General features: G+C 43.4%; 1 protein-coding gene across 1 annotated transcript; it reads right to left on the bottom strand.

Moving 5' to 3' along the window:
- Positions 1-590: 590 nt before the first annotated feature.
- KCNV2 (potassium voltage-gated channel modifier subfamily V member 2) lies at positions 591-14,064 on the bottom strand. The gene is made up of 2 exons (XM_005896762.2): positions 12,646-14,064; positions 591-872 (listed from the first exon to the last, which is right to left on the bottom strand). The coding sequence occupies exons 1-2, from the start codon at positions 14,062-14,064 to the stop codon at positions 591-593; spliced, it is 1,701 nt and encodes a 566-aa protein (XP_005896824.2).
- Positions 14,065-23,762: the final 9,698 nt, after the last annotated feature.

Here is a 23,762-nt window from a genome sequence, read left to right as displayed (position 1 = left end):
ATGTATTGAGCATTTGTAAGGATCATCTCCAATCCCCATGCTGATATTGTAAGGAAAGCTTTCCTTTTAAAGTGTAATTTAAAGTTGAAACTGAGGCTCTGACAGTCAAAAGTAACTTGTCCCAAATCGAACAGCTGGGAGACCAGGACTTCCGACTGAGGTTGGTCTAACTCCAAAGCTCAGAGAGTTCCTGCTGCAACACTCCCTCTCTCCAGACAATTAGGAATGTTTTTTAATTTCAACCAGGAAATTCAAGTCGGCTCAAGTCCAAAAGTATTTACTGAAAAGCCACAAGAAGCTACAAGAGAAATACAAGGAACTGTTGATCCTCTTGAGAAGTTTTCAATATCAGCGTCATTGAGCAGGTCAGACTCTTATACGACATCACTGAAGAATAGCAGGAGGCAGTCAGAGTTTGGGCCAAAATGAACATTTCTAGAGGTAGAACTTTGCGAAGTGAATGCCTTTTGTGTGTGTCTGCTTCACATGCCCTTTCACTGTCATTCCTATAATAAAAAACAACAAAAAAAGGAAAGTGGAATGAAGCCTTGAAGTTCATGGCTTCAACCAGCCACACGTACTAAGAGATATTAACTATTTAGCCTTGGGGTGGCCTGTGAGTTGCTTCCAGCCAAGCACTCTGCTATCTTCTTTCTGGCTCTTTGCAAGAACTCCACATTTCCCCTCTCCCTCCGTATGGCCGTGTACTCGTAAGCCTTGAGCTTGCTGTAGTAATCAGAGAATTTGTTGTAGAGGATGGATATGGGCATTCCATTGAGGATGATTCCAAAAGCAATGCAGAGGAAGGCAAAAAGCCTGCCCAGGTGGGTCTCTGGGTACATGTCTCCATAGCCCACAGTGGAGATGCTCACCTGTGAGGGAGGGAAAGTAGAATGGAATTGTTAGCATCGAGAGGGAGAAGTAGGAAAAGAGAGAAGCAGGTAGGAAGGTGTCTTCCACCCCCCTGAAGGTGCCTGTGGGTCGTGTAACAGCTCCCCGTGGGGCCAGCTTTCAAAGGTACCAGGAATTTTGCCTGCAAGACTTGTGTCATGGAAAGAACACAAGCTTTGGAGCTGAAAGGCTTGGGTTTAAATCCTGACCATCATGTATACATTTTCTTACAATACAGAGGAGGTAATACCTTTAAAGGATTGTTGTGAAGGTCACAGAGGAGCATGCACATGAAGTTCCCAGCGTACGACAGGCTCAAGGAAGGTAGGCCTCTGCCTCCTTCATCTGGGGCCAAATTTAGAACAGGGCCCCTGGGTTTGCCTACATGGTACATGTACTAGAAAGAGCTTGGGCTTAGAACCAGTCAGACCTGGGTTCAAGTCCCCACTCTGACCCTTCCCAGCTGAGAGACCTTGGGCAAAGCATTCAGAATTTCTAAGCCTTGGTTCTTGCATCTAAAACAGGAAGATAGAAGGTATGGTAGCGATAAACAACGGAATAGTACTCAACCGTAGAAAGGAATGAAATTGAGTGATTTGTAGTGATGTGGATGAACCTAGAGCCTGTTATACAGACTGAAGTAAGTCATAAAGAAAAACAAATATCGTATTATATATTAACACATATATGTGGAATCTAGAAAAATGGTACAGCAGAAATAAAGACAGAGACATAGAGAACAAACATATGGACACCAAGGGGGGAAGGGAGGAGGTGGGAGGAATTGGGGTTGACATATATGCACTACTGTTATAAACTGGAGAACTAATGAGAACCTGCTGAGCAGCACAGGGAACTCAGTGCTCCACGGTGACCTAGAAGGCTGGGGCGGGGGATGGGTGCGAGGAGGGCTCGAGAGGGAGGGAGTATATGCATACTTACCACTGAGTCACGGAGTTGTACAGCAGAAACCAGCACAACATTATAAAGCAATTATACTCCAATTAAATAAATTTAAAAAATAAAACAGGAGGCTAATAACTAAGTCTCAGGGTTCTCATGAAGGCTACATTAAAAAAATGATTATATGTATATATATGGCTGAGTCCCTTCACTGTTCACCTGAAATTACCACAACATTGCTAATTGACTACACCCCAACACGGGCTTCCCTGGTAGCTCAAATGGTAAAGAATCGGCCTTCAGTGTGGGAGACCCAGGTTCCCTCTCTGGGTCAGGAAGATCCCCTGCAGAAGGGCATGGCTACCCACTCCAGCTTTCTTGCCTGGAGAATTCCATGGACAGAGGAACCTGGTGGGCTACAGTCCATGGGGTTGCCAAGAGTTGGGCATGACTGAATGACTAACACTTTACTTCATACCCTAATACAAAATAAAAACTATAAAGTTCAAGGAAAAAAAGATTATAAAGTGCTTCATACTATCAGGCACACAAAATACATTAAAATCAGCCTCCTCTGTTGTCCTCCTCTCATCCTTAAAATAGGGGCAACTTTCATACTTCTCATACAGCATATTAAAAAGTAGAGACATTACTTTGTCAACAAAGGTCTGTCTAGTCAAGGCTATGGTTTTTCCAGTGGTCATGTATGGATATGAGAGTTGGCCTATAAAGAAAGCTGAGTGCCAAAGAATTGATGCTTTTGAACTGTGGTGTTGGAGAAGACTCTTGAGAGTCCCTTGGACTGCAAGGAGACCCAACCAGTCCATTCTAAAGGAGATCAGTCCTGGGTGTTCATTGGTAGGACTGATGTTGAAGCTGAAACTCCAATACTGTGGCCACCTGATGCAAAGAGCTGACTCATTGGAAAAGACCCTGATGCTGGGAAAGATTGAAGGCAGGAGAAGAAGGGACGACAGAGGATGAGATGATTAGATGGCATCACTGACTCAGTGGACATGGGTTTGGGTAAACTCCAGGAGTTGGTGATGGACAGGGAGGCCTGGCGTGCTGCGGTTCATGGGGTCACAAAGAGTCGGACACGACTGAGTGACTGAACTGAACTCATACTTCTCAGAGCTGTTAGGTAGTTCGAAATGAGATCTTTAAGGTGGTTTAATTGCCAGTGTCTGGAGAAACACTCTCATTATTCTTCAAAGGGACTTTTCTAAGACATCATCGACCACAAATATGTTCACCCTGCATGAAATCCTTCCTATCACACTTGTTACTGCTTTAAATTCCACTAATTAGAGATTTATTTAGGTTAACAAGCTTCTGTTTTAAAATGCAGATACCCACGGGACTAGTTATCAGTCAATGTAGCCAGAGAAAGCCCAGGAAAATCTCTCGGGGCCTGTTTTTTATGCCTCATATACTAAGACTCCTGTTAGTCCCCAGACTCTTGGCAGAATTACTAGAAGTCTTTTAGGCAGGGCTGTTGATTACAGTTGAAAACAGTGTGGGTTGCACAACTCCAGGGGGCAGTGTCAGCTTCATCGATTTGTGTTGCACAATTTTCCAGCATACGGTTATAAATGTACAGATCTGATCACCCTGTGGGTCTGTACAGAGACAGCCTCTAGCTTAGAAATGTAAACCTTTTTGTTTCGATGACGTAAGGGTCAGTTTGAACTTAAAGTGTGATTGATGAGTTAGAATGAAATGGACAAGTAGGCCAGCTGGGCAAATCTGGTGGCCCTGATAAGAACCAGAGCTTCATGCAGCCCATCAAAGAGGGAGGATGCAACTCCTCTTGGGACAGGGGACACGCCACCTCTCACTACTCCATCTCCAGAGAGAGACCTGCAGAGGGTGTGTGTGTGTTGGAGGGGCTGGGGGTGGAGTGTGGGGATGCTCCTCCCCCAGTGGGAAAATTCAAGCCTGCATTTGAGAGAGGCAGGAGGGCACAGACTAGGTTAGGAAGCAGGTGTGGCCCTAGGCCACAGCTGTGGGACTGGGATAAGTGGCCTGAATGCTCTCTACCTCAGTTGCTACTTTTGAAATGTGGAGAAGAGTCATAGTGTGTACCTCTGAGGGTTGTTAGGGAATTAAAGGAGTGGCTGCTGCTGCTGTTGCTAAGTCACTTCAGTTGTGTCTGACTCTTTGCGATCCCATGGACTGTAGCCCGCCACGATCCTCCGTCCATGGAATTTTCCAGACAAGAATACTGGAGTGGGTTGCCATTCCTTTCTCCAGGGGATCTTCCCCACTCAGGGATTGAACCCGCATCTCTTACATCTCCTGCACTGGCAGACAGGTTCTTTACCACTAGCGCCACCTGAAGGAGTGTCTGGCACTGGTATATAAGGGATAATGTTAGTTGTGCTCATTAGTCCAACAGACTGGGGAAGAGACTCATGCTGAATGCTGTTAGGGGAGACTGGATGGAACACCATGTCTCCAGTACAGAGTCTCCTTTTCCTACCTTCTGGTTAAAGGGTGATGAGAGACAGTGATAAAATAAGATCATGGGCTAATCTTAAAAAAGAAAAGAAAAGTTTGCACTGTGTGTGTATGTGTGTGTGTGTTTCTTGTCATTGGCCACGCAGAACGTAAAAGAACCTGAGTAGTTAGGGAGTTTGGGATGGATATGTACACACTGCTATACTTAAAATGGATAACCAGCAAGGCCCTACAGCACAGCACATGGTACTCTGCTCAGTGTTATGTGGCAGCCTGAGGGGCGGGGAGAATGGATGCATGGATACCTATGGCTGAGTCCCTCTGCTGTGCACCTGGGGCGATCACAGCATTGTTAATCAGCTGCAAGCCAATATATAAGAAAAAGTTAAAAACTGCATCAGCTCTCTATCCAGGTGTGCGAACAGCTTCCATATGTCACTAGCCCCGTTACTCACACCTCTCTGTGAGTATTTAGTCAGTCAACTTAGCTGGAGTTTGGATGAAAGGGTGAGTGACAGGAAGGGGTAGTTCAGATCAGGAAACACCCACAAAAGGCCAAAGCAGAGACTTTGGTCTAAACCAGCCCCTCAAGGATCCAGGACTGGGAGGGTGGGGGTGGGTTGGAAACATGAGGATACACAAAAAGGAAGATCACTGAGACAAAGTGCCTGATTTAAACCTTTGCTCAGTCCCCATAGTTGGCTTTGATTCTCTCCCAACCCCAGCTTCTTTCTTTTTTAATTTTTCTTGGCTGAACTTTGAGCGAAAAGTCAGAAGCAAAGAGAATTGGCTGAAGAAAGATTAAATATTTGATGTGCATAATATGGTCTAAATATTTTTGTATGTCTTGGATCTCTATTTTTAGACAAGAGATCTCTTCTGCTAGGAGACTGTATGACTGATTCTGAAGAGTTCGTTCCAAATGCAGAGCTAATTTATGCACTGCCTGTCTGGGGGATAATCTGATTTAACTGGTGATCTGGTTCTTGCTTCTTGGCTCCAGAGGAACCCAGGATTCCTTGGCTTATGGAAACGTCTTCTCCACATTCCACAGGCCAAACCATTTCTCCCTGAGAGAACATTAAAAATGGAAGGTTCCAGAATGACTCCAGTGACCTCACAGAGCGAGTTCTCTCATTAGCAGGATTTGGGTTTGGACATGTGACCGAAATTTCCACCATCCATCTTAATATCCTGAAAATATTGGCTGGCTCAGCCATCTACCAGTCTGTTGAAAATTTACATATTTTCCCCAGCTCTTGGGTTCCCAAAGCCAGAAGGTAGCCTTTCCCCAGCAGCTCCCCCACTGGTCAGCAAATCCTGACCTGCTAAATGTTACAAGGAGGACAAGCATCCAATTTGTCTCTGAAACTTTAGAATAACTGTACTTGAATTTCTCCTTCAGTAAGGAATGTTTAATTCCTTCATAGTGAGCTCGTCATAAATTACATCTTGTGTTCAGTGGCTCAGTTGTGGCTGACTCTTTGTGACCCCGTGGACTATAGCCCACCAGGCTCCTCTGTCTATGGAATTTTCCAGGGAAGATTACTGGAATGGGTTGCCGTTTTCTACTCCAAGATTATGTCTTAGCACCTAGTAATCCCTACATCCAGGAATAATGATTTCAAGGAACAAAACTGATTTCCCAAAGAATTAATTCCTCTTCTTAATTCCCAAAGAATTTGAGGTAGTAAAGACCAACATTTTCTGGCTCAGATTATCACATACTTCATGTTGTCCTTTAATGAATTTAGCTTCAAAGACTGTACTTAGCCTACCCATGTGGCTGTGGCTACTACAAATATTTTAGGAATTCCTTCTTGGGATTATAATCTATACAGAGAATTCAGTGGTATGATCTTGAAACAAGTGTTCTTATCCACCTTGAGGATTAACCTTCGGGCTGCTCTTAAACTCAAGGGTCTTAACTATTTAAAAACATTAAATCCAGCCTCATAAAGGGAAAGGTGTAACCCCACTATGAAGAAGTAAGTGGAGATGTCACAGATGTTGTGACACATGCTCAGTGGAACAATTCCTCAGTGGAATTCAAAAAATGTTTTGATCAGAGGAAGCCCTGTTAGAATGAGGTCATGGGTAATCTAGAAGAGCACAACCAGTCTCCTGTGTGAAAGTTCTGAGATGTACATGAATTGTACCATCAGGGGGAGGCTGTCCAGAAGCTAAGGCCAGTTTGGACTCTGTCCCTAGAAAGGCATACAAGAATGATGATGCCGTCACATTCTCAGCTTACTGGGCACTTCTCCCTATCCTCTACAATTCTATCATGTCCCACTTGAGTTATATTGGCCAACAGGGAGAGCTTACAGAGCTAAAAGGGGACCACCTCAAAATCAGGAGTCCACCAGACCAAAAGCCACAGAAGTGCCTAAGAGCCTTTGCCCAGTTGATGGCTCCTGTGCTATTTCTGAAGGAGCCAGGAGAACTTCAATGCCTTCTGTGCCGAACCTTTACTCCTTATTTCTCGGCTCCAAGCCCCATTCCCTTCTGTGCACTTTTCTGTAATTCAGCAACTGGAAGGATGCAAACCACATTTTCCAGGTTCCCTTGCCTGCTGTCTCGTGGTGAGGTTCTGCCATTGAGAGACACTGTTGGGAGACTAGAAGATAGAATGAGGAAGTGAGGGCCTCTCTTGCTGCATCTGGTTTCTGTCATCAACCCTCAACAATGACAGAGAGCCACAGCTCAGGCCTCTTTTAGCACACCCAGCACCAGCCTCGTGGTGCCATCTTGGGTGTCCTGATGTCAGGACACAACCATAGCTGTTCCTGCTCTGTACTCCTAGGTTCCAGTAACTCTGCTGCTGCTGCTAAGCCGCTTCAGTCGTGTCCAACTCTGTGTGACCCCATAGATGGCAGCCCACCAGGCTCCCCCATCCCTGGGATTCTCCAGGCAAGAACACTGGAGTGGGTTGCCATTTCCTTCTCCAATGCATGGAAGTGAAAAGTGAAAGTGAAGTCACTCAGTCGTGCCCGACTCAGCGACCCCATGGACTGCAGCCTACCAGGCTCCTCCATCCATGGAATTTTCCAGGCAAGAGTACTGGAGTGGGGTGCCATTGCCAGTAACTCTACCCTCTCCTATTTGCTCGCCTAATTCCAGGGCCAACATTGTTTCCTATACTCACCAATCTTTAGGTTATCTCACTTTCCCCCTTTTGCTCTTCTAGCCTATGTATCAATCTCCCTGTATCAAATGTCCTCTGTTTAAAATACCCTGGTTTTGTTTCTGTTTTCCTGATTCACCTTTCAAATGGGCCTTCTCCAAGCAAGCAGGTGATAAGAATAAAATGAATCTCAGTGATCCTGTAAGAGCCACCTATTTGCAAGGAAATGATAACAGACTTGAGGAAAACAGAAACAAGAACAGAGTCTGTGGGCCACAATTATGTGAAGCCTCAGCCAGAGATAAATTTTCTTTTTTAAGAGATTTTGTTAGTTTTTAAAGACATGAGTTCATGATATAATTTCCTATCTGGTTTCTGCAGCTTTGACTTGCTCTGCCAAGCTCAGAAGGAAACGATCTGTTCAACCATCCCGTTGTTGCTTTTCTCCTCAGAAACACAGCCGCAACGGAGGCCGATGCTTACAGCTTGATCACAGAGCTAACTGTGCTTGTTAGGCTGCGCCATGCATTCCCCACACCCAGGCAACCCAGGGAGCCTCCACACAGCTGGAGCTCCTCCGAGCTTAGGCCTGTTTATCTGCATGCTCAGAAGCTCTCCCAGGATCGAACAGCTGACCCTCTTGTGCATCTTATAGTCTCTCTCTTTTCCCTAGGAGAGAAGGAATCACTTCTGTTTTATTTTCCCCCAAATGAATCTGGAAGCAGAGATGATTGTTTCCATGTGATAAAGACTATCAACTAGTCAGATATGGTAGTTTCTATTTACTGTGGATAGCATACAGGCTAGTACTTTACATATGTTTCCTATTACATTATGCTTACAAATAACCTACATTTGACAGATGAGCAGGGACTGTCTTCTAATGCATGAGCATCTCCAGACATGAGTGTCCATGAGGGATTTGTTCTGCAGCTGTAGGAGAATTCACAATAATGAAAATTGCCACGCTTCTCTTAAAAACCCTGAGTTGAATTACTAAGGAAAGTTGCAGGATCCTTGGCATAGAGACGGAGGAGATTATTAAAAACAAGTCAGATGCTGGGTTGTCTGAGAGCACTAAAAGCACATGGAAGGAGGGATTAGAGAACGCGTTCCTAATGTGGGTGAGTATACCACAAAGGCTACAGCACTGCAGTGGGGCAAGGAAATATCCATACTAGTTTTCTTTGCTTCATCTTTACGTTTTCAATGTGGGAGTGTATGTTTTCTGAACTATATAATATATTTGAGAGGTAATATCTTAATGCAGTAGGTTGATTATATTACAAGACTCTATGTCTTCCTGTATCCAGGTTCTTTGCCATACAACTTTGTGGTGCTTTCCTATGGGGAGTGGGCTAATTTGCTCTGCCCTTTGACTCTGAGTTTGGCCTTGTGACTTACTTTGGCCAATGCGTTGAGCATGTGACAAGAACAAAAGCTTATCAGAGTTTGCATGATTGGGCTTGCACACTCTCTCTTGCCCTTTGCCACAGCCATGGATACATGCCACCTGGATGAGGAAAGACCTAGTCGCCCTCTTCATCCCATATGTCAGCCAGGTGACCATCAGACTGGGACATGAGTGGCTGACATCAGTCCAAATGACAAAAATCTTGGGGTTGAAACCAGCCCCAGTTGCTGACTTGAAAACTCATGAGCCAAAAAGATGCTTGACATTTTAAGCCACAAAATTTTGGGGTGGTTTGTAATGCATCATTATCACAGCAATAAATAGCTTATAACTTATGAATAACTACACATTTATCATGGGTGTATGCTCAAAATTTTTTAAATTATGAGATGTATGATCTCATAATCATACATTAGGATTCTACTTCTCAGATTCTCACGTCTGCTCAGTCATGCCTATTTAGATGAGCTTCTCACCATTCAAGCTCTTTTTTTCTTTTAGTATATGTACACACTGTTATGTTTATGTATGTATTTACTTTTGGCTGTGCTGGATCTTTGTTGCTGCGTGAGGGCTTTCTCTAGTTGCGGAGAGCGGGGGCTCCTTTCTAGTTGCAGTGCGTGGGCTCCTCACTGCAGTGACTTCTCTTGTGGGAGAGCACAGGCTCTAGCTCATGGGCTTCAATAGTTGCGGCACCTTGCTGATTCTAGGGCCCGTGGGCTCAGTAGTCAGAGCTTGCTCACCACTCAAGTTTTAATAAATGTCATCTTTTCCAGGAAGGCTTCTCTGACTATTCCACTATTATATCAAAGGTAGATTCTACCACCCAGATCACTCTCTATCCTATAAAAACCCACTAACCTCTGAAATGATTTATTATCTCTTTCCATTAGGCTGCAAACTCCATGAGGGAAAGAATTTCACTTCCTACCCCTTCCCCCCGCCCGCAATCACTCAGTATCCCTAGAGTTTAGAATACTCCTTGGCACACTAAGTGCTCAAAAAAAAAAAAACCTTGCTCAGTGAATGAAAATGGATTTTTGAAGGTTACATGAAGATTTGGTCCTAATCTTATGTATCGTTTTACTTTGCATCTTCTTTTTGCTTTATTGCAAATAAGGGCCCTTAGTATACAATATGCAATGTCATCAGAAATATATAGATGAATTGGGTTAATAATATATTGGTCCTGAGGAATCTTCAAGGGGAGTTTTTCCCATTGTTTTCATAGGTTAGTTCAGAAACAAATACAGGTAATCAGTCTTTTGTCTAATTCATAATGATTTTTTACTAGTATAACTAATTTTTAGAGAACAAAATGGATGAATGCCAGTGGTAAAGGTTAAGGTTGGTTAATGGTAGGTTGACATGTGCAAATTCTGGCCTATGAAAACCATGTCTTATAGAGAGAAAAAAAAGAAAAATCACACTGGTAAAAGTAATAATTGGTAAACTTTGTTATAGATAGAAACTGAATGATAATTCAATTTTTATTGTCAAATCTATAGAAAATACCAACTTTGAAATGATTTTAGTTAATATAAAAAGGAGGATAAGTTGAAAATTTTTAAGTATTATACGTCAAACAGATCAAGACATTAAAGGAGATTATTAGGCATTCACTTCAGGAAATTTTTTAAAGAGGAAAACTCATTAGCAACAGACTTCTCATCAAAAATTTTATATTAATATACAAAAGGTAAAAAAAAAACCTTTTGTGTATTAAAAATACAATATCAAAGAGTCCACTAGGTCCAGCTTACATACGCTAGCCTTCTAAGATATTTGGCTGAATGAAAACTTGACTTTCTACAACTTGGTTTTATGTCATCAGCCTGTGGATGTTCTCTTTTCCCTCCTTGCTTTACTCATCACTAACATCAATGTTGTTTGCTAATGCATGTGTTTGGCCAATGCATTGGCCAAAACTTATAAACAATATTTTATAAATAAAAAATAAATTTATTCATCCAATAAATTGGATAAATCCATTATTTATCCAATAATGGATAAATCATGCTCCATTTGTTCCATCTGTACACATGGTTATCTACTATGGGGATGACCTTTCATCACTTGGAATATGATCAGAGGAGCAGCATTTGGCTCAAATGCTTATTTGGAAGAGCCGGACGTCATCCTGTCACCAAGGAAAGCTCACAAATCCTGTTGTACACGTGAGTGCTCTGCTTTCCAGGGAAGTGAGACTCATTGAATTGTAGAGCTCTATACCCTTTTCTCTTGGGAGATGAGAAGACTGAGGCGAGGGAGAAAGGGGGCGAGGTTTCACAGGTAATGAAAGGGTCACACATTATGCAGGGTCACAGTTAATTATTAGCAGATCAGTGACTGGAACCTAAACCTCAATTTTCCATCCTACTATGCTACACTATTAGTAGGAGCCCTGAGTAGATTCACAGAACTTTACACCAGACTGTGCGTTATATCATATCCAATATTAATGTCAAAAGTATCTATTTTGTAACAGCAAAAACTGGTTATATTTGCTTAATGTCTTTAAAGGCATTACAAACAAGCTAATTAAAAAATAAGGAAAGCATACACCTAGTTCTTTCCTATGTGTGTATGTGGCATGTGTGTGTGCTAAATCGCTTCAGTCGTGTCCCACTCTTTGCAACCCTATGGACTATAGCCCACCAGGCTCCTCTGTCCATTGAATTCCCCAGGCAAGAATACCGGAGTGTGTTGCCATGTTCATCTCTAGGAGATCTTCCTGACCCAGGATGGAACCTGCATCTCCTACATTATAGGTGGATTATTTACCACTGAGCCACCAAGAAAGCCCCTTCCTATGAATATATGTCAGTTCATTCATTGACTTAAGACCCAATCAACATTTCCAGGAATTCAGGGATTTTCCTAAGGATTTAGTCTAGCACATGAGAAACAGATATTTGAGTAAATGGCATAAATTATTATAAAAGACAAACACCAAATAGAATGATGACAAAAATAACTCATGCACTAACTTCAAATTAAGCAAGGAATGCAGAAAAACTCAAGCTTGAGAAAGGCAGTGCTGGAGTGTGGAAAGGGCATGGGTTTTGGTGGGGAAAGAGCATGGGTTTTGCAGTTGGGCAGGCTTGCATTTCAATCCTCACTTTGCTATTATCTGTGTGTCTACACTCAATTTGTCTGCACCTCAATTCCTCTGGCTGTAAAATGGGGCAATAATGCCAGGTCCAGAAATAATTTTTTGTGATACCAGAGCAAGTTTCAGTGTTAGATGCTCAGATTCAGCTAGAACTGGTGAAATTTCAGTGAGGGTTGACACTCTTCAGCCAAGTCTTATTTCCTCCCCTGCAGACATCAACAGTTTCCTTCAACACTTGAAGGAAATTTTTCCTCTTAAAAAATAGTGATCCTAGCGACTTCACATGGTTGTGATGCTGAAATAAGCATTATAAACCACTCAGGACAACAGGTGTTCAATAAGTGACAGATAACACAAGTGATGATGATGAAGTTCCTCAGGCTTCATCAGTGAACAATCACTGTTCCTTAAAATCAGCCTCTCAGGGGTATCAAAACTAAATCTAGCTTTGGAGATTCCTAGAATCACGTCAGGACCACGTCCAGCTTCTTGGACTTCGTCTTTCTTCCTGGACTATGTCTTTTGAGCCTTTTAACACCTAACCTATTTTGCTGCTGTTGCTTTATATTTTCTGGTTGAGGACAGTGAGAACGAGAAAGCAATGACCGTTAAACAAGGCAGAGGAAAGATGATGGAACAAAGCAAGGAGGGCAGCATCACTCAGGAAGGAGAGCAGCAGCTTCTGCCAAGTTGGGGAAGGGGGAGGGAAAGCTCACGGGCCATGGTACTCACCGCGGCCCACCACCAGGCGTGCGGGATGCTGGTGAAGTTAGTGCCCTGCACGTCGTGCTCCACGGAGTAGACTGCGGCAGCGAAGGTGAGGATGCCCATGGTGATGAAGAGCATCAGGCAGCCCACTTGCTGGTAGCACTGGCGCAGCGTGAAGCCAAAGGCGCGCAGACCTGTGGAGTGGCGCGCCAGCTTGAGGATGCGGAAGATGCGAAGGAGGCGCATGACGCGCAGTACCTGGCCCACCTTGCCCACGCGGCCCATCGTCTCAAGGTCGTGCTCCCGCGGCGAGCCCTTGACGTGCAGCTGGTCCTCGCTGGTGAAGCACTCAAGCAGCAGCTGCAGGTAGAGTGGCAGGATGGCCACCAGGTCCACCAGGTTGAGGGCGCTGCGCGCAAAGCGCCGCAGGTCGGGCGTGGAGGCCAGGCGCAGCAGGAACTCAAGCGTGAAGAAGGCCATGCACAGTGTCTCCACATGCTCCAGAAAGGGCCGCGGGTTGCCGCCGCCCTCGCCGCGCTCCGGCTGCTGCTGCATCTCTTCCACCGTGTTGAGTGCCAGCGCCACGACGGAGATGAGCACGAAGAGGCTGGAGGCCACCCCAATGGCCTTGGCGGCCACGGATGAGAAGGGCTTCTCCATGAGGTTCCAGAGGCGGCGCCGCTGCGCCCCATAGAAGCGCATGTCCTGGAAGAGCTCCTCCGCCTCCTCTGCCTGCGCCTGGGCGCGCAGCTCGCGCTGGATCTTGAGTTGCTCGCTCAGGTCGTCGCGCCGCTCCTCGAAGCAGATGCGGCAGCAGCGCGGCGTGTACTTGAGACGCACGCCCCAGTAGCCCAGCTCCTCCAGGAAGCTGCGCGGGCACAGCTCGTCACGCACCAGCAGTACCCCGGACGAGTAGAAGTTGTAGATGAGCTGGAATACCTCAGGGTCGCGGTCGAAGAAGTATTCGTCCGTTTGCACCTCGTAATCGTCGCACAAGCCCAGCTGGCGGCTGCGGCTGGTGGACGTGGCCAAGCGGCCCAGGCGCGTCTTGGGGTAACAGGCCAGCTCCGTGTAGTCCAGGTGGTAGCTGTGGCCGCCCACGTTCACGTTCAGCGTGGTGGACACGAGTGGAGTGTCGGCACCGCCGCCTTCCGCTCGCTCGGTAGTGGCGGCGGCCTCCCCTGGCTGTCGGTCCTCCTCCTCGGCCGGCTCGTCCTTCCACAGCTCCTCCTCCTCTTCCCCATCCTCATCCTCCTCTATGTAGTAGTTATAGTTGCCCTCGATCCACGGTGGGATGCTGGCCTGGGAACCTGAGCGGCCCCCCACAGAGCAGATGCTCCTGCGGTGGGACTGACTCCCCACCTCCTGGGCCGCGTCTTCACCCTCTGTAGTATTCCAGGACCTCTGGCCCCAGGACCGTCTCCTCTCAGTCTGTTTCAGCATAGCTGGAGGAATGGGAGCCCTGGCTTTGCCCTCCTGGCCGTGGTCGGGTCCCTAGCCTGCTCACTGCCCCTAGGAGTTGGTCATGTGCCCTCTACTGTCTCAGAGAGAAAGGCCTGGACCAGCAGACCTGGGGTCCCCAGCATTGCCCTGAGAACTGGCCTTCCTCAGGCTCTGGACAGCCCAGTCCAGCCTGTCTGTTCTGGGCACATATGCCAACAGCTGTTGACTGCTTTAATCTTGCTGGTAGGGAAGAAGCAAGTGTTAGGAGGGATTTAGAGACTCTTAGTTTCCACCCCACCCTCTCTGTGACGCAGAGGATGATTATGTGGCCTTAAATCTGTAGATAAGCAGAAGGTGGCAGAGTTGATTGCTAATAAAAGTGTCTGCCAACCGTGCCCTTAGGAAGCGAGCAGTGTTGGTGTGCTGAGATGGCATCAACTGAATTTGCTATAGAATGTAGAAGCCTGTGTCTTGACACTTTACTGTTGAAGTTGCAGCCTCTGTCCTAGGTAAACCCACCATGAACAGGGACAGAAATGACAATAGAATGCTTAAAAAGTGGACTTCCTGACAAGTGTTTCCTCTCAGCATTTACCTTTTGTTTAGATCATCAGTTCAGTTCAGTCGCTCAGTCGTGTCCGACTCTTTGCGACCCCACGAACCACAGCACGCCAGACCTCCCTGTCCATCACCAACTCCTGGAGTCCACCCAAACCCATGTCCACTAAGTCGGTGATGCCATCTAACCATCTCATCCTCTGTTGTTCCCTTCTCCTCCTGCCCTCAATCTTTCCTAGCATGAGGGTCTTTTCCAATGAGTCAGCTCTTTGCATCAGGTGGCCAAAATATTGGAGTTTCAGCTTTAACATCAGTCCTTCCAATGAACACCCAGGACTGATCTCCTGTAGGATGGACTGGTTGGATCTCCTTATAGTCCAAGGGACTCTCAAGAGTCTTCTCCAACACCACAGTTCAAAAGCATCAATTCTTCAGTGCTCAGCTTTCCTTATAGTCCAACTCTCATATCCATACATGACCACTGGAAAAATCATAGCCTTGACTAGATGGACCTTTGTTGACAAAGTAATGTCTCTGCTTTTTAATACGCTGTCTAGGTTGGTCATAACTTTCCTTCCAAGGATAAGCGTCTTTTAATTTCATGGCTGCAGTCACCCTCTGCAGTGATTTTGGAGCCCAAAAATAAAGTCATCCACTGTTTCCACTGTTTCCCTATCTATTTCCCATGAAGTGATGGGACCAGATGCCATGATCTTCGTTTTCTGAATGTTGAGCTTTAAGCCAACTTTTTCACTCTCCTCTTTCACTTTCATCAAGAGGCTCTTTATGGAAGATCTCAAATGATCTCCTTCCCATCCAGTCACATGATCACACTTTTTTCCCCCTACATGTATTCCTCCTGCAGCACTGCTCTAAAGTCTAGTCTGATCTTTGAGTCCCTCTCAGCTTTTCTCTCTCTCTTTGTGTCTCTCTGTTTTTTTCTTTTTTTCTGTCTCTGACTCTCCCTCCCTTCTTTTAAAGAATAAGGACATTTTGTAAGGTAGAATGTTCTTAAGGTCTTGCAGCCCTGCCCAGCTGCTGTATCAAGTAACGAGACTTCCTTCCATGAAAAAGTCTTCATCACTCTTCAAGACATCACTTAAGAAAAAAATTCTCCTGCTCTGTGTAAGACAGTGTGCTAGATGCTGGAGATAGAAACTTGATAGAGACAGAGTTGCAGCCCTCAAGTTGTTCTTGGTTTGTAGGTGATACAAATACATATACAAGCACAACAAATAAGTGAGTGAAAAATACAGGGGTAGCAGAGAAGAGGAAGGGATTAGTTTCAAGCAAGAATTTGTTGCTGAATTCAATTTATTAATATTTTGAATAGCTAACATATGTTCCTGACAAAATATTTGAGAGGTACAAAGATGCATTTCAGTAGAAAATTTCTTTCTCCCCCAACTCGAACTTCTAGCTATTATTGAGTATACCTCTGAGGTTTTGATTACCCTTCCAGAAATATTCTAAACGTATACAAGCAAAACCCTGTCTCCATCTATATCATCTGAATAGCTCTTTATTATTAACACAAATTATAGTAGGCGATTCACTTTGCTTCCCTCGTGGCTCAGCTGATAAAGAATCTGCCTGCAATGCGGGAGACCTGGGTTGGGAAGATCCCCTGAAAAAGGGAAAGTCTACCCACTCCAGTATTCTGGCCTGGAGAATTCCATGAACTATATAGTCCATGGGGTCGCAAAGAGTAGGACATGACTGAGCGACTTCCACTTTCACTTTGCGATTTTCCAATTAACCATATATCTTAGAGGTGTTTTCATATCTGAACATAAATATATGCCTCATCTTGAAGGTAGCCACTTAGTAGTTTGATAGTAACAGATTTCAGGTTGTTTTCTATCTTGGTTCTTATAAACAATGATACAGCTAATAACCTAGTACCCACACTATTTTACATGTGTTAGGATGTATGAAAGATAGATTGTTAGATGTGGAGCTGTTACCTCAAAGACCATATATTTGTAATTTTGATTGATGGTGTCAGATTTCCTTTATGAAAGCTTTACTAATTGACAGTTCATCAGTGTATGAAAGTGTATTATCACACTCCTTGTGCTCTGCCATTTTATAGATGAAAGATGATGCATGAGTTAATTTTACTTTATATTTCTCTTATTGTGAATACAACTGAGCATCTTTTCATGTGATTAAGAGCTGCTGTATCTTTCTCTATTTTTCACTGAGTTGTTGGTATTTTCTTACTGATTCATTGGAGAGCTTTCTATATTATGAAAATAGACCTATTGCCTGGGATATGAATTACAAATACTTTTCCTGTTATCCTTTGGTGAAATTCTTTTCCATGTAAGATATTTATTTTATGACTTCTCGGTGTTATGTCATATTAAAATGTCTTTGCCTCTCTGCCATTCTTAAAAAATTTACTTGTTACAGTTTCATTTTTCATGCAAGGATTTGATCCATCAGGAATTAATTTTGATGTTGACAGTGAAGTAGAGACCCAGCTTTATTTTCTGGGATTTTATCTGGATGTTCAAATGCATTAATTGAATAATCTTATCTTTTCCTTGTGGATTTGTTGTGTTATTTTTATCATGTAGTTCAGTTCTAACTGTGCTTCAGAGGTGTTGGGACAGGTAACAGTTGCTACAAGGTTTGCACTCGATAGATTAACATCGGCAGATGGTGTTCAGCTTCCAACAGGGCTTAGACTTACAAGCTTCCAATAAAGCCTCAGAGGTCAGGCCTGGCCTCTTGAGTTGCTTAGTGAATTTCCAAGGTTCTCCAGCATACAATATTGATGCTTTTTCTCTTCTTTAGGCTGTACCATTACAAGAGTTTCCATGTGGTGCTAAAAGTCATCTTTTTCCTTCAGAATGAATTATGCTTTTATAAAAAGTGACAGCATCTCTGTTTTTATATTTTGTTTCCTCTATTGCAATCATGTGCTACTTTTGACCTAAAACTTGAACACTCTCTTGAATTTTTGCATTTAAAAGTTATAGAATTAGTTATGTTTGTAAGGCATCTCAGAGTCAAGCTACAAACAGCACAGCCACGTGGTAGATTGAGGAGTGTTGCCTTAATGGACCACACTTGGGTGACCAATACTCTCACGTGTGTATTGCTGTGAATGTGTGACTTGGATTTTCTCTGATATGTATGTATGCAAGTACAGTGGTAGATGAGCGTCTAAATATGGAGGCACTTCTTAACAAAGAGAACTATCCAGCCAGAGGATGGATTTGTTCTGGAAGCAGTCAGCTCCTCCTCCCTGGATGCATGTCAGCATCTGTAGGGTGTGCAGCAGAGGTAGACCCGAGTGGGTGGAAAGATGGGCTGGCTAATCTTCCAGCCCCCTTCTGCCTTGAGATTCCTAAGATTTTAAGTCTTTGATTGATGTTCCATTTGTCTAGAATTTTCCACTGCCCTTCTCCTCTCTAAGTCCTTGGTCTTCAAAAATCAGCTCAAATTTCACCTTCTCAGAGACCATTCTCTCACATCCCTCTGTTTTCTCAGAATGGGTGAGCTGCCTCTTCTCAGTGTTCTCATTTAAGATAACACATACCACTAGCTTACAATATGAAGCACTTCTTTTCATGAAAAGTGATTTTCCCATTATAAAAGTCATGTAAGTGCATTAAAGAAAAATTTAAAAATAGAAAATAGAATGCTAATATATTTAACAGAATACTGATATACACTAATAGCCAGCATGCTGAGACACTTTATTATGATAATGTTTACAACAGTCTGTCACATAGGTTCTATAATTATTCCTATTTTGCAGATGAGTAAACTGAAGCACAAAGAAGTTATGTGACTTACCAAGGCTACACAGATAGGAAATGGTGGGGCTGGGCTCTGCCCCAGACTAAGTAAACATCATGCTATAAAATAGCATGTACATGGAAATCATCTGTAATCTCACTATCAAAAGACTACCATGCTTGCTTTGACAGCATACATACTAAAAAAAAAAAGACTATCACTATCAATCTTTTAACTTGTCTCCTTCATTTGATTATGCTGCTGTGCTATGCTTAGTCACTCAGTCATGTGTGACTTTTTGTGACCCCATGGACTGTAGCCCACCAGGCTGTTCTGTCCTTGGGGATTCTCTAGGCAAGAGTACTGGAGTGGGTTACCATGCTCTCCTCTAGGGGATCTTCCTAACCCAGGGATTGAACCCAGGTCTCCCACATTGCAGGCAGATTCTTTCACTGTCTGAACCACCAGGGAAGCCCAAGAATACTGGAGTGGGTAGCTATTCCTTCTCCAGGGAACTTCCTGACCCAGGAATCAAACTGGGGTCTCCTGCATTGCAGGTGGATTCTTTACCAGCTGAGCTACCATATATATATTTGATATATATATATTTGATATATATATATATATATAGCACAATCGTGGTCATATTAGATATAAAATTATGTTTTTTCTGCCTTTTTCATTTGGCATTTTAACATAAGTATTTTCAGTATTTAAAAAAAGCACTGTAAGCATTATTTTAAATGGCTAAAAAATATTCCATATTGTGGGTGTGCCCTCCATAACATAGCCAAGTATATTTTACTTTACTGAAATAGATATTTTTTAATATTCTACTATTTTAACTAATGATGTGGTAAAAGTATATCTATTTAAAAGGTTATTGGTTTGTTTGTTTTGGTATTCTAGGTTATTACTTAGGGTAGTTTTGCCAGATGTTTTAGGCCATTCTCTCTTCATTTTGAGCCTTCCTGTGGGCCATTCCCACTGTTTCTTCCATTTCAGTTCAGTTCAGTTCAGTCGCTCAGTCGTGTCTGACTCTTTGCGACCCCATGAGTCACAGCATGCCAGGCCTCCCTGTCCATTGCCAACTCCCGGATTCACTCAGACTCACGTCCATCGAGTCAGTGATGCCATCCAACCATCTCATCCTCTGTCGTCCCCTTCTCCTCCTGCCCCCAATCCCTCCCAGCATCAGAGTCTTTTCCAATGAGTCAACTCTTCGCATGAGGTGGCCAAAGTACTGGATTTTCAGCTTTAGCATCATTCCTTCCAAAGAAATCCCAGGGCTGATCTCCTTCAGAATGGACTGGTTGGATCTCCTTGCAGTCCAAGGGACTCTCAAGAGTCTTCTCCAACACCACAGTTCAAAAGCATCAATTCTTCGGTGCTCAGCTTTCTTCACAGTCCAACTCTCACATCCATACATGACCACAGGAAAAACCATAGCCTTGACTAGACAAACCTTTGTTGGCAAAGTAATGTCTCTGCTTTTGAATATGCTATCTAGGTTGGTCATAACTTTCCTTCCAAGGAGTAAGCGTCTTTTAATTTCATGGCTGCAGTCACCATCTGCAGTGATTTGTTAGATATATATACACACACACATATTGAAAAGCTATTCAAGATCTCTGTCTTAGTCCTCACAAATGCATGTGAATCTAGGATTATCTCAAAAGGAAGTGTTAAAAAATATCTATTACTCTATATTACATGGCCCCAAGCCCTAGTTTGAAGGGAAAGAAAACTAGTAAGCTCTGAGACCCAGTGGCTGGGAACCTTTACTGGGAATCCCATTTCCCTGGTAACAGATTGACAGGCAGCATGGTACAATTGGAAGAGTGTTGGGATTCAAGCAGACTTGAGTTTACATTCTGGTTCCTAAGTTTTGGGCAAACTTCTTAACACCTTTTTGTCTCAGTTTTCTCCCCTGTAAAATAGGTTGCTGGAGGATTTCCTGTGAATATAAAAAGAGAAAGTTGTTAGTTCCTCAGTTGTGTCCGGATCTTTGCGATCCCATGGATTGTAGCCCGCCAGACTCCTCTGTTCACATGATTCTCTAGGCAAGAATACTGGAGTGAGTTGCTGCTCCCTTCTCCAGGGGATCTTTCCAACCCAGGCATCCAACCTGGGTCTCCTGAATTGAAGGCAGATTCTTTACCATTTGAGCCTAAAAAGAGAATGCCCCTCTATTTTCAATTGGCCTGCTTCTGCCCAAATCAAGGCCTAATATACTTGTCAAAAGAGAGTTGTCTCTCCCTCATCCAGCCACTTCCTATTCCAACTCTTGATTATATACTTATAACACACAAATATATTCATTTTTAGCACCTGTAGAGTTTCTCAGCCTGGAAATAATGGTCATATTTGCAACTCACCATTACAATGAATTCTTTATGTGAAGGCAGTGCTGACTAATAGAACTTTCTATGTTGTTAGAAATAATCTTATGACTTAAAACATGACTATAAACAGGAACAGAATTTTAAATTTTATTTAATTTAAATGATCACAAGTGACTAGTGGCTACCGTGTTGGGCAGTGTTAAGATACTGTCTGTGTCTGAATCAAGCTCTTTTAAATTTGTAGAGCTGCAAAGAACAATGAAGACACTAACCTCATGGTTGTAGGAGTTTGACCTCATAAACTGGCCTACCACTTCCCAGCCTGAAAGGGAATGATACAGAGGGAAAGTAATTTTGAGAGGAATGAATGGAGCCAGGGGATGGGGTGGAGAAGTGTGAGTAGGTAGAGGGCAGGCTTGAGTGTGGGGACATGACAGAGGGGATTCAGATGGCTTGGGATGAGAGTAGTATTCAAAGGGAGAAACTGAGGCAAATGGAAAGAACAACAAGCTAGCCGAATACATTTTAGCAAATTCATGCAGACTTAGTCCTAAAAGGCAGAGAGAGAAAAGGCAAGAAGTTTAGGATTTAGTTGGAAAGCTTTTTTTCTTGAAGATCTTTGAGGTCCCTGCCAGAATATGACTAAGACTGTAATTGTTCAGTAGAAAGTTGAGGTGAAGATACGGATAATTAGTACCTGAGCCCAAACTAAGAAATTAAAAAAAACAATCTCCCCAACTTATAAAAAAGAAAAAAAAAAGTTTTTATTTATTAAGGTCTCTGCTAAGCCTGACAACTTTCTTCCAATAGTTGAACAATTGAGATTTTGCTGACCTCCTCCTCTTTAACTTTACCTGTCTTGTCATAGGTGAATAGTGGAATGAATGAGAACAGTTGTTGATTGCAAAGTGTCTTAGTCAGTTGACTTTCTTCCTACCCAAATTAAAGTTGTCTGTGAGTTTGGAGAAAGAAAGAATGAGTGATGGGGAGAAGAGAAGACTGTAACTAAACTTTCTTTTTGTCAATGTCTTGTAATCAGACTTAAATCTGGAGGGTACACCCCACTTTCCCAGAGCATATCTGTCCTCTTTAATTTTTCTTTTAAAGAGAAGCAGCAGTTCAGAGATGTGGATTTTCTACCTGGTGTTACTCAGTGATTGGCCAGGAGACCTGGATCTGGACTCTGGGACTCATCTATCTGCCACTCTGGGCGGCGTCCTCTCCTTTGTAATTCAGCGGCAGGTCATGCAGCCCCTAGCAACGTCTCTCACTCAGAAAAACCTCGCTTTGATATCTGAAGTCCGTTTATTGCTTCTACTAAACATACATAGACAGTCTTTCAACGTGGTTCTTTTTGTTCTTTTTGCTCCAGCTGATCCAGTAGATCTTGACATCTGTTATGCTATTTTGGAAGTGGATGCAACCAGTTCATCGTAAAATATGAGCATTCGTACTGTGCACAGGCATTGTGTTACTTTCAGGCTGGGAGTGACCCAGTGGTCATCTAGTTCGACTGCTCACATTAGAGATTAGGAAGCTGAGGTGTCAGATAAAACAGGCCACTTATCCAGGCTCTTATAGATAGTGAGCAAGTTAGTACATGCCTGATTCTAGAACCCTATTTTTTGGGGGGGCTTTGCATTATAGTTTATTATAGGATATTGAGTATAGTTCCCTGTGCTGTACAGTAGGACTTTGTTGTTTACTCATTCTCTGTATAAACATCTGCTAATCCCAAACTCCCATTCCTTCCCGCCCCGCCCCCCTTGGCAACAACAAATCTCCTCTCTATGTCTGTGGGTCTGTTTCTGTTTTGTAGGCAGGTACATTTGTGTCATATTTTAGATTCCACTTTTAAGTGATGTCATGTGATCTTTATCTTTGTCTGACTTACTTCGCTTAGTATGATAATCTCAGGGTTCATCTATGTTGCTGCAGATGGCATTATTTCACTCTTTTTATGGCTGAGTAGTATTCCACTGTATATATATCACATGTGATATATATATCATATCTTCATTATCGATTCATCTCCTGATGGACATTTAGTTGTTGTAAATAGTGCTGCTATATATCTTTTCATATTGTAAATTTGTCTGGATATATACCCAGGAGTGGAATTGCTGGATCATATGGAGAAGGAAATTGCAACCCACTCCAGTGTTCTTGCCTGGAGAATCCCAGGGACGGCAGAGCCTGGTGGGCTGCCGCCTATGGGGTTGCACAGAGTTGGACACGACTGAAGATACTTAGCAGCAGCAGCATGGTAATTCTAGTTTTAGTTTTTTAAGGAACCTCCATACTGTTTTCCACAGTGGCCATACCAGTTTACACTCCCAACAACAGTGTAGAAGGGCAGACCCCTGTTTCATACCAGGGCCTTTCCAGCATCACTGCAGCATGTAGCTTCACTTTGAGATTGTGTTCACGTGGAACAAGCAAGTTATAGATCTGGAAAGAGTGTTTTTGGATAATTTCTGTATCAGATCCTGGCAGTTAACAAACCAGTTATCCAAAGTAACTGCCTTCAGTGATCTAACTCCATGGAAAAATTCTCACTCTTCCATTTTGTTTTGAGTCACAGTGGTATTTCCACATATCTTCCAAACACAGTCTGTTCCCTTCTGCACAAATCAGAATGTTGCTTAATTTCCATGGCAGAGTAGACCCAGTTGACCTTTACAAAATTGAGCCTTGATTTCCCTGGTGATCCAGTGGTTAAGACGCCACACTTCCACTGAATGGGGCCCTGGTCAGGGAACTCAGATCTCGCATGCTGTGCAGAGCAGCCAGAACCTAAACAACAACAAAAACTAAGCCTTGTATAATTTGACTTTGCATCTTGTTCCCTTTGGCTTTCCAGGCTTCTCTCTGGTCTATGTCTCTATGTCACCCTGAGAAAAGGGATTCCCTCTGACCAGATCTTCTCCAGAAGAGCAGAAATGAGGGTTGCAGACTGCATTTGACACAGAGGAAGCAATTGCAGAAAATTCTTGCACCCAAAAGATTTTTTTTTTTCCCATCTCAAAATTTGCATTC

The sequence above is a fragment of the Bos mutus genome, chromosome 8 (genome assembly GCF_027580195.1).
Source record: "Bos mutus isolate GX-2022 chromosome 8, NWIPB_WYAK_1.1, whole genome shotgun sequence".
NCBI lineage: Eukaryota > Metazoa > Chordata > Mammalia > Artiodactyla > Bovidae > Bos > Bos mutus.
The sequence above is the reverse complement of the archived record's forward strand: the minus strand, read 5'-3'. Positions and strand labels throughout refer to the sequence as shown.

Excerpts from the sequence above, each read along its gene's own strand:
- KCNV2 (XM_005896762.2), bottom strand. The coding sequence starts at position 14,064 with ATGCTGAAACAGACTGAGAGGAGACGGTCCTGGGGCCAGAGGTCCTGG. Across the intron at positions 873-12,645 it reads ACGCCTGGTGGTGGGCCGCG|GTGAGCATCTCCACTGTGGG; the intron begins GTGAGTACCATG and ends CCTCCCTCACAG.